The sequence below is a fragment of the Saccoglossus kowalevskii genome, chromosome 21, assembly GCF_978046115.1.
Source record: "Saccoglossus kowalevskii chromosome 21, keSacKowa6.1, whole genome shotgun sequence".
NCBI classification, from domain to species: domain Eukaryota; kingdom Metazoa; phylum Hemichordata; class Enteropneusta; family Harrimaniidae; genus Saccoglossus; species Saccoglossus kowalevskii.
Window position 1 is genome coordinate 11,923,611 of NC_140661.1, and position 11,377 is coordinate 11,934,987.

An 11,377-nucleotide genomic window follows, 5' to 3' on the forward strand; every position below is an offset into this window, starting at 1 on the left:
ACTGTCGGTCATGTGCCACTAGGTACTGCTTTGCTATTACTGCCAACTCATCTAAATCTTTGGGTGCTCTTTCTTCAAGATAAACTGCAAGATCTCTTGTACAGGCACCAATAAACTGCTCCTTCACCATCAAGTCGGTAACACCATCATATGTTGCTGCAGTGCCTGACAACTCAACCCATTTAGCAAAATAATTCTTAAGCAGCACAATTAACTGGTCAGGACTTTCAGAACTTTCAGGTTTAATTTCACGGAAACGCTTCTTGTACCCATCCTCTGTGAAATCGTATCTTGTCAACAGCGCCACCTTCACACGATCATAGTCAACTGCATCAGTGTCGGACATCCTGGAATATACTTCCAGTGCTCTACCAGTCAACAGCGCACTTAATTTTGTGGCCCATCCATCTCTATGCCAACTCGAATTCGTTGCAAACCTCTCAAACCGCAATAAATAACTATCAAGTTCGTCCTTACCATCAACAAATGCAGGCAACTTCGGTGACTGTGCATCACTGACCACATTTCGTTGACCGCCAAAATCAGCCTGTTGGGACCCCGGCATTTCTGCTTGCAGCTCTAATCTCCTCAACTCAAATTCTCATTCCTTTTCTTCCGCTTCCAATCGTAACTTTTCTATTCTTTCCTCAATCTCCATTTTCCTTACCTCTGCTTCCCTTTCCTTTTCTCGCTGTTCTGCTTCCATTCGCAATTTCTCTCTTTCACCTGCTTCCGCTTCCAGCCGAAACTTTTCCTTTATCTCCATTTTCCTCACCTCTGCTTCTATTTCCATTTTTGCCATTCTCTCTTCCCTCGCCGCTTGTCTCTCAGCTCGCTGAGAACTCAGTTGCTCCAAAATAAATTTCCTTTTGTCTTCTCCAGTCATTCCCAGTTCATCCGCCCACTCCATCAACTCTTGTTTCGACATATCTTTTATCCCGCTGGCCATGTTGTCTTCTATGTCTTCACTGTTCCCGGACGAGACCCCAGATGTCACACGCAACGTAATATTACCGTAATTGGTATAGTACAGGTGTGATGGTTCAAATACCAAAATGGCAAGAGTAACGTAAAAACTTCCCTGGCGGCGATGATAACATACGAACACGGAGCCAACAGATGAGGTTTCAACTGGTACTGGTATTATTATACTCTGCAAACATCAAGTACAATAACTCGGTAAAACTCCAACCCTCCAATAACTAGACACTTAAACTCCAACACAATTCAACGAGATCTCCGATCTGATCACAGTGCTGAACAACTCCCCTATATATACCCACACTGTTTATAAATAGACCATTACATCAGCATACATAATGAGTCTGGAACTTACTGCCAATTTCTAGAATGTTCCATTACCTTCTATTACCTCCTACAGTGTCCTATTACCTATTCAACCAGTTTCTAAACAAAATCTAGAACATTCTCAGTCACACGGAAGTGGTAAACAAGTCGCATGCGACAGTGGGATAAATAAGTAAACGAATACAATGCCACAATTGCACAATTGTACCCCTTTAAATTTTCTTCTTTTTTTAATAAAAGAACGCTTAGAAATTGTGTACGGGATTATGAGTGATATATATATATATATATATATATATATATATATATATATATATATATATATATATATATATATATATATATATATATATATATATATTATAGGAATACATGCCTTTTAAAAACACGTAAGAGACATTATGTGAGCGACTACAATTGTATTTATGCATTTATTATCACAATTCAGTTATAGTATAATTTTTCGCACAAGGTACGTTTTCGGTGAATGTACCATTAACATTTCCTTTTGGAAAGTAGTTACACACCAAATATATTTCCTGACCTTCAGCAATTTCACAACCAACCCTGGTGGTATTTTTCCAGACGACTTGCGTAAACATATCTGTAAATTAAACATAATTCATATGCAATATAAGTGTCTCTGAATCGAATGTACTGATTTAGAACCTAAATATAAATAAAGCTGCCAGCTGACTCTTTAAGGGTATATGCAGGTAGAATCATATTGTATAATACAAGTACATATGGTGATGATTGCCAAGAATGAATCGCCCCCTTACTTTTGCTTATACTTTATACACATTTTAGGTCTTTCCTGCAATGAGAGTTCTGAGTACTTTTAGTAGAGTAATTTTCATTATATGCAGTTTTGGTTAATCTAATTTGGTTGCATTTTCCTCACATGTTACATATTAAGTAACTTGCTTAAAATACATTTTTACAAATGATTGGCTACAATTGTTTTAAACTTCTGACGATATTTGGGTTATGCCACATAGAAGATGTTCATTAATAACGTTGGGCAATTATATTATATTATATATTTTTATATATAAAACTATAAATTGAATCTAGGAATCGCTAATAAAACATCGTATCATGCTCATTGTTGAACCTATTGCAACTAGTTATTACGAAAAGAATCCGAACAGTGTAAAAACATGAGAATATAACGAGACTGTATGGAAATACCATGCCTGACATGCGACGTGATTAAACGAACATGCGTATACACTGGTGAAGATCTCTGATTGGGTGCTATATACGAGTGTGCATATATGACACCATAACCGATAAAAAAAGGTTAGACTGGTTGGGGCCACTGATTTGGTGGTAATTTAGGAGCAGGTGAATGTAGCTCGTAATCATATTGTACTGCAACTTCGTATAGAGGCTGTTGTTTGTACATTCGGACAACATGCAGTGTTCAAGTCATTGTGCAGGGTCTGATTTTTAGAAAGACTTTATAAGATATTACACGGCTGATTTTTATGTGACTTTCGTTGTACATGTTTTGTTAAACAAATCTCCAGGCCAGTCTATGCATGGCGAAATGTGAACGCACATGTGTCGTCTATATGCAGCTGCCAAGGTATCACATGATTCGGCCATGCTAACCCTGTTGTCACCAGTATGTGACTAGTTGAATCACAATGTGGCAAACACCTGCTGGTAACATGACATAGCACCCCCACACACAAACGCCACTTGATGTTATAAGACCTGGGTGAGGGTTTGTTGTAAAGAATTGTAATTTTCTATTAATTATGCTCGAAATATTTTGATTGATATATAGTACATTGCGTACATTAATGCCCAACAATTTATCCGCTTGTACCACTAAGGATTTAGGAATTGTTGTAGCATAAGAAACGAGCGTATGTTCCCTAGATTGAAAAGAACTGGCAAATCCATCTATCATTACATTTATTCATTTTAGCTAAAATTCGCACACATGCCATAGTTAATATTACTAGTACTGGAACATTCGGAATCTCAGGAAAAACAACTTCTGTTTTTCTATCCCATACTATAACTATCATTCCCGGATATTTACAAGAACATTCACTTCATCAAATAAAAGAAAAGATCATACAAGTCTGACTTGCACAAACACCAGATATGATTGTAAAAATGGGCAGATTTAAATTTTTAATGAGGCAGCCAAAGTTTGTATTATCTACAATTAATTCCACAACATAGTATACTGAAACAATAATCACAGCATGTAGATGTTTCATTGTGCGAACTGATTGGATGACATTTAATGTATATATTAATACATATTCATGTCTATGAAAGAGTTGCAGACCAACATTCTGCTCGACTGATTGATGTCACGTAGGGATAATTTGTGGAACTGGAGACATTGAACAACTATGTTCCAAGACAGTGAAATTGTGCGCCTGTCAGCTCTGACTTACCATATATGAACCATATGTCATTGGCGACATCTAAGTATTGAGACCTCACCTAGAAGTCTTCGAAATGTACATACGAATATGAATCAGCCATCTGCATTACTAGTATGGTGATTTCCAAAATGTTCGAAATTTATTTTAATGCGGCTACCCATCATCTTGATTATTTTACATTGTGTTCAGGTTGTTCGAATAAAATACACAATATTCTATATCAATACCTCGTTTGGTTTCTTATACAGAAGTTACATGTCGTTCATTTTTATTTTAAAGATATGCCAACGTACGCGTGTGTGCCCTCAAATGACAGTACATGTAGTTATACGGAGAACCCGCACACCTATTGAAATTACCTGTGTGGAATCTTAGGAAACACTTATTCAACTGCTAAATACGATTTACACATTCATGCAATGACCTTTGTTTCTAATCAGTGAAACTCAGAAAGGCTATGAGATGCTAATTTGTATAACCAATCTACTCAAGGTTACATATTGTGTGTTCAAATGACAATAATAAAAATAAAATCAGTGTATCAGTGTTCTGTACCAGTTTTAATGCAGAGTCCGATGTGATGCATTCCAAAAAGTATAAGTAAAATTGGTGAATAACCTCATGATACACAGTTTGTGACATAAAACCATTAAATGCCCATCTCGTTTTTTGTGTGTACTTTATAAATATAGATTTTCAAAATCGAACAAAATATCATATACACATAGTGAACATCATTTTAATGTTATTATGAAATATATATATATATAATTTGCTCACTTTGCTCGCAAACAGTAGTATCATTATGCCCATGCATGCAAGTATACATTACTAATACAGATGATACTATCCGAGTCATAATATATATGCATATCAAACATTTCGCAGTGCATTTATAAAAGCTCATGTACATCAACCTACCAGTAAGGACACTAGGCTTTGGTTCATCGCAGTTATAGATCTGTTTTTGCTTGTACCAATAGCCAACAGTTTCCATACCTATATATGTGCGAAAAATAAGAATATAATATATAATACAATAAAACAATCACACCAGTAAGATTCATTATCAATCAGCTTCTGTACCAATCAATTAGAGAGTTTTGCAATTTCGGGAGACAGTTAATAAATTGCTGACGAGACCTGATTTATTAATGTGATTCGCCTCCTCGAAAATTAAATTGCTGTCCAATCCAGTGGTGAGAATGCAGATAATTTTCTCACCAAACATTCGACAACATCAACTTCATCTCGACATTTAGTAAATGTAACACACTGCCAGACTTTAGGAATAAAATACTTTTAATTAAAACGTTACACTTTGGCAGGTTAACAGTAACAAGAAAATTACAGAAAAGAACTTGTTGATCTTAGTGATGCCTGCATTTTTTCTGATTCTTTTGCGTAATAAGTTTCAAATCATTAGATATTTAGAGATAATCAATAAATATATGTGTTGGAAATAATGGACTGTATAATAGCTGTTTATTGTGGTGATAATCGCATTATTGCCATTTTTGGTACGATTATAGTGATTATATAGATTTTCCAATTCTTAGTCTTGAATAGAAACATAGTTTGCATTTTCACAAGCACCCAGTGAGATTAAATGTTCCGCAAAATTTGCAAAAATTTATTTGTGGGAATATACAATGTGATTATCAGGTTTTGCAATACTTTTCAATCATTTGTTATTCAATGTCATGTAGAGCTACTCCACGGATATACTAAATTTAAATCTGCTTAAAGTTGCTTCTTCAATTTTTTTTTTAATTCCAGACCAATAAGCTTAAAACTATCAAATGTGTTCGAATAATGCTTGTAATCATTTCCCTATTTCTTGTCCACCTTATTGAGTACTGTTTCCCGTAGACAAGGACATCTGCAATTGTTTCGACCCTACTTACTCGATTACTATCTATTTTAAAGCGGATTTATTTATCATTTAATTCTTAATTCCCATTATTCAGCTAATTTCTCATCACTCGTACACAATCTCGACATATAATAATGTATATGTTTGTCACGACATGTTACCTCACACATTTGTAAAGTTGGAAAGCTACTTAAAGGTTACAGACGGTTATTTAAGATACGTTTTACCTGTTACTGTTGGAAAATGGTCCCGACGATACATTGCAGTGTTTTCTCCAAAAGGCCAATATTGACCGAGGAATAATGCTGTTGATTCTTGTTTTAAGGTAGCATTTCCATATACTCTTGCTGCTTCTGACAATACCATGTCCCAAATCAGAGCTGGAACGCCATGTATACATCGAAAGTAGTTATGTGCTTCCAATAATTGGCGTTTGTATTCACTGATGCTACCATGTCCTGTTTGTTGCATCGGCATTACGCATGTAATTTCTGTAATGTCTGTAAATAATCGCGGGTTTGCTTAAGCTCTCAAACAATAGTGTATTTATTCAATAATATCGAATAAAAAACTCCCGTCAATGTGGATTAAACAAACAGTGTTTAATAAGTACACTATTGTCACAAATATCACCACCACCTAATATATATGCATAATATAAACTGGTGTTACAGATAATGTAGTAGAATTGGTTAATTGTGATAATCCAAAGCTAAATATATATACTTTTTAGTCTAATCAACATTTGGTCATCTGAAAAATGTAACAACACAGGATCTAGGTAATTGGGAAAATTACACTAAAATAGTTTGTCTTATAAAGTAGTTCGCTATTTCGTTTTTGGTTGTTTTTTGCTCTCCTACTATGTTTGGTAAGATGATACTTACTTGTGGAAATACTATTCAATTCATCACTTTTATCTGCACGTCTTGAAGGAAGAGGATGAGGGTACTCAGAATTACATCCATCAATCCAGCAATCGGCTGCAGAACATAGAATGCAGTGTTAATTATTAGTATTTTGCAACGTCACAGGAGGTCAATCAATACATTGTATCTTTCGTGTATTTATTTATTTAGGTGGGTATATGCGTGGTTTCATTGCCACTTTCATGATTTCAAAATCTTACAAAGTCTAGAGATATTTTTTTTAAAATTTTGATTTCAAACTCATATTCAGTAATTTATACGTTACATACAAATATATTTTGAATGCAAATATATGTATAATATTTTTTTTTAGATAGCTATTACCTATTCAATGTCATGTATTAGCGGCAAATAATGTGACTATTATTTTCACGATTGTCATTCATCATCACATGTATGATATGAATGTATTGTTTAACATGATTTCTGATATATTTAATAATAGGAACAGTAACTGTGTGCTGAAGTGAAAGTAAAGTCAAAATGTCTGTCGTCTGCATCGTCAACGTGAAGCACGGTAAACTGTATTATAATCGCAATAGCCCCAAATATACTAAGCTGATCGATATCAAACTGGCCATTCTGTGGATATAGATGACCTGTGTAGATTTTAGAATTCCTTGCAGTTTTGGTGATTTTCAAAAGATAATTTTTGAAATGTATATACTGTTTATTACTAAACTTCATAGGGTTTTCGTTAATGTCTCTGTTTTGCAATTGAACAATTGAAAGTTCAAATTCCATGCTGGAAATTATTATTGTACTCTTATCGGTTTTTTTCTCATTGTGTCACATTTATTTTGTAAATTGTAGCAATAGATGTATCCATTAAACTTGTTGTTTAGTAACCTGGAAAAATAACTGCTAAGACTATTCGTTGAAAGCAGACAGTGATAGTAATTGGGACTAAACCATTTCTAGAAGGTAACTCGAACACGTGCTTTATAGAATCCGAGTTTAATGTTGTTTACAATGAAAACTATAAATATAAATAGATATCAATTTTGTGTCAGAGGATAACGTCAACTGGTGCACAGCAGCAAAAATAAAAAGGTAATCAGACATTCTATAATCATGTGGCTTAAATATACTTTCAAACATACGTTAGCAGCACATTTAGCCAATTCACAAAGTCAGTTTTCGATTTACGTACATGTAGTGAAACACAACTACCTTCTGAAACAGTATTGTCAACCGAGTTTATTGCATCTTTATTATATTGATTGTTATTTTTATTAAATTGTATAAATGTAATGTTATTTCGTACCAAAACGCCAGCCAAAATGACTATTTAGCTCCATCAGTATTCGGGAGCAGACTAGACTAGCTTCACCTAAGCTATTTTCTGCTGCCCAAACATCATTGCTCATCTTATATAGCTATATACTTTAATTTAATGTGAATTTGGTCTTGATTTTAATAGATAAGTATCCTCAAACATAATGGTGAATAAGGAATGTTAAGTTATTTGTTTTGTTGTAGCAGATATACTGGCTGCAACGCACTGCCTTTCTGTATGCAAAGTATTACAACACAATTTCAATTCTTCAATGAAGTTCAATAACATATATATCAAAAAGCTTTGATATATTGGGAATATCAAGTTACCAATCACTAAGACAATAAATGTTTTTTTTTTTCTCCAACGTACACTAATATATGTCATTTATAATACGAATCTGTAGCCAACACAAATAATACAAATAAGAATCGTTGCCATACAATGTGATTTTTAGCCACATTATAAATCCGTTGACGGCTCCACTGCAGTACAACACTTGCTGTTGATATGCAAGAAAGGCAACAGGAGAGTATTTACTATAACGTTAATACGCGGACATCATACTATCAGTTATATTACTACGGCACTTCTATTCTTGGATCAATCAAGGATGTGCCTCATAATAATATGGTATGTATAGTAGACTGGATGGTTGCAGTAATTACTCAATTTAGTAAAAGTGCCTCAGAATTGAAGATATTTGATGGTGTGAATTTTATTGCGATACTGTTTTGAAGTATCAGTCAGCAAATTAGTAGTTGAATTCTCAAATTAGCGCCTCAACTGGTATCACGTCGTTTAATTCCTCACGTTTCTTAAGCAAAAGTTCTAGATGAACAATGCCACTTTTATAGCTTTACTGAAGAAGACAACTCAAAGATGCACAAAGAATTTAAATTCAAAGGCGAGAGATACGATAGTGCAGACAATTCATTGAACAAAGTGATTTGACTGCTAATTTTTAAGAAAACCTTCAAAAAAGGGTATTGTTGACAGACTGAAAGGTCGATAGACGACACCAGACATTCACCTACATGAGCTGTCTGCAAACGTTAAAATGTGTTCAGATAAAAATTTTGACTCCGTTTATTGAAAAATTAATGGCATTTCAGTTTGTGAAGGGGAGTAAAGGGTAAGTTTTCTAGAGGGACCAGTGGAACATTGGCTATATTTTCCAAATGTTGTAAATGTCATTCAGGTGGGAAGTGTTCAGAAATACTTGATATATATATATATATGAAATCATTGCACTGGACGAAAACAAACGTTTACCAAGATTATCTGTGATGGCGCAGTTTGTTTCACTGTGATGAACTTTAACCCTACATACCATTTTTGTTTTTGTTTTTCTAGGTGAGTTTATCAAGTTGAATTATAATACTAATCTTTTATATCTCACTTGTTGAACTACCTACTTGTTGACATGCATGTTTTAGAAAGTTTGCAATTATGTATTTTTTCAGATTGTAAAAAATGTTTTATGATTGTCTCATAGCTATGTATCAGCTGTCGTGTTGATAAATGTTTCTTCTTGTGTTGTTATGATTGTTTGATGTGAATGTTATGTATATTAAAACTTTTTATATACATTAAATTCACAATAAAATAGATCACCAAGGTCGCACATTATATAACTTCTGCATCATATAATACAAAATTTGTCACGAATCACGAATTCATTCTCCATTTGGAAACTCTTCAAAAGAAGGGCGTTTTGAATTGAAGTTAGGTTGAAGAAACAAAGTACATTATTTTTGAAATCAGTATGTGACGACCAAACTATGTTTCCCTTTGTTCAGATCAAATGCTTGAATAGGTTGCATGAGATCCACAAATAATGTTTTCATCAATTCGTTAGTATTCGAATAATGTCCTCGATCAATCTCACGACATTAATAGTAATACTTACATTCATTACTTCCATTGACAATCTTTGGCAGTATCACCTACATGTCAGCAAAAGCAATACAAACAAATACATGGTCGATAATTATATCTATAGTACAGTGCATTCGTTTTTAAATGTTATGTACTTAATCAATTCAGGTTTTGAGCTACAGTTCTCTCTTTGATATAAGGTTTGGATATATAGGCTTTCTTGGGTATAAGACTTGATGACAGATTCATAGGCTTTTTGACAAAAAATATATGATCAGGCGTCTCGTTCAATTTGATTCAACACAATATGTAGTAAACACGGATGTCTTATTGAATTACTTAGTGTTGGTCAGGAATTTAAGTAATATAGTCCCACCTTGTTTGTGAATTACAATTTAATATTTTAAGGGACTGATGATTTGTATAGCTAAGATGGTTTTACTTTAGTAAAAAAGAGCTAGTCACCTATTTAGGATAATAAAGAAAACGTTTGGTGGACTAGTTGCAAAAAAAGCATGAAAATTGTTAAGATGGGTTTTGATTCAAACATGTTATTGTTACAGTTGAAATGATTTTTTGTGAGATGATTACTTGATAGAGACTAGTGGTGATATGAATGACTGATCGTTTGTTAGCGAGGTAGAAGTAATTAACACTGACTTGTGCCGTGCTAGTATTGGTAAGCGACGGACATGGCTCCCTGGACGTAAAGACATCTGGATGATTGCTATAGGTAATTGGGACATAATGCCATGATCACTATGTGGGCAAGAGTTTATGAATTTACAACGTATTTGAAAAAAATATGGAATAAATGCAGTTAAAAGGTACAAAACTAAAAGTTACTCGTGATTCAATGACAGAAAACCCATATTTAATTTGATCTGCTATCACCCTTAGTAAATAACTTTTAGGCAACAGACATGAATGAACTCTACATTTGCGGCCTTCGTGAAAATACTTGTTGCGCATGTGCATTGGATGTCATGACATCATTAGTTGTTTAAATTATTTTCATGAATGTTCGGGATCGATGGGAGCATTTGATTTTTATTATTTATCGATTGTGATGAAAATCACAAGCAATTTCAATTATGTGTGAGCCATTTGTCCATCCCCAAATTGAATGAATTACAAAAAATACTAGTTAAGTATGTAATTCTACATGTACTGACCAACAAAATCAACTCAGCAAATGTCATCTTCATTGTGTAGTTGTTTAGCAAGATCTGGATCACAATTCTACAAAAAAATAAAGCTGGTGATTCATATTAACACAGACTATGACATTAATCATCGTTGAATATTGGTAATTTGACGGCTTTTGTAGAATCATGAAAGTGTATAAAATGTGTATTAACATTAATAGATATACATTGTCACCAATGATGTTTTTTTAATTTCAAATGAACCTGTGATACATACTCACCTGGGCCCAACCGCGGTTAGAGTTTCACTCTATGTTCCAGCTGTATGAACGTATGTAGAAAATTTCCATATTACACCTGTATTAAAAGATTATCGGGGAAAATCTTCATTTTAATATATATATATATATATATATATTAAATTATACAGGTACAATTTCGTCCTATATAAATTAACTCAAATATTGCTACCACATTGCTGCGTCACATGCATACATTAGTGGTATCGTCTGCTATCCTAGTTTATCCTTCAATATAAT

The 11,377-nt window shown here is 33.8% G+C and overlaps 1 protein-coding gene across 1 annotated transcript; it reads right to left on the reverse strand.

The window, feature by feature from the left end:
* Positions 1–1,707: 1,707 nt before the first annotated feature.
* On the reverse strand, positions 1,708–11,164 carry LOC146729631 (Golgi-associated plant pathogenesis-related protein 1-like). The gene is made up of 7 exons (XM_085495167.1): positions 11,120–11,164; positions 10,866–10,932; positions 9,722–9,758; positions 6,489–6,584; positions 5,829–6,101; positions 4,647–4,724; positions 1,708–1,912 (listed from the first exon to the last, which is right to left on the reverse strand). The coding sequence occupies exons 2-7, from the start codon at positions 10,896–10,898 to the stop codon at positions 1,746–1,748; spliced, it is 684 nt and encodes a 227-aa protein (XP_085351293.1). The 5' UTR covers positions 10,899–10,932; positions 11,120–11,164; the 3' UTR covers positions 1,708–1,745.
* Between the last annotated feature and the right edge of the window lie 213 nt (positions 11,165–11,377).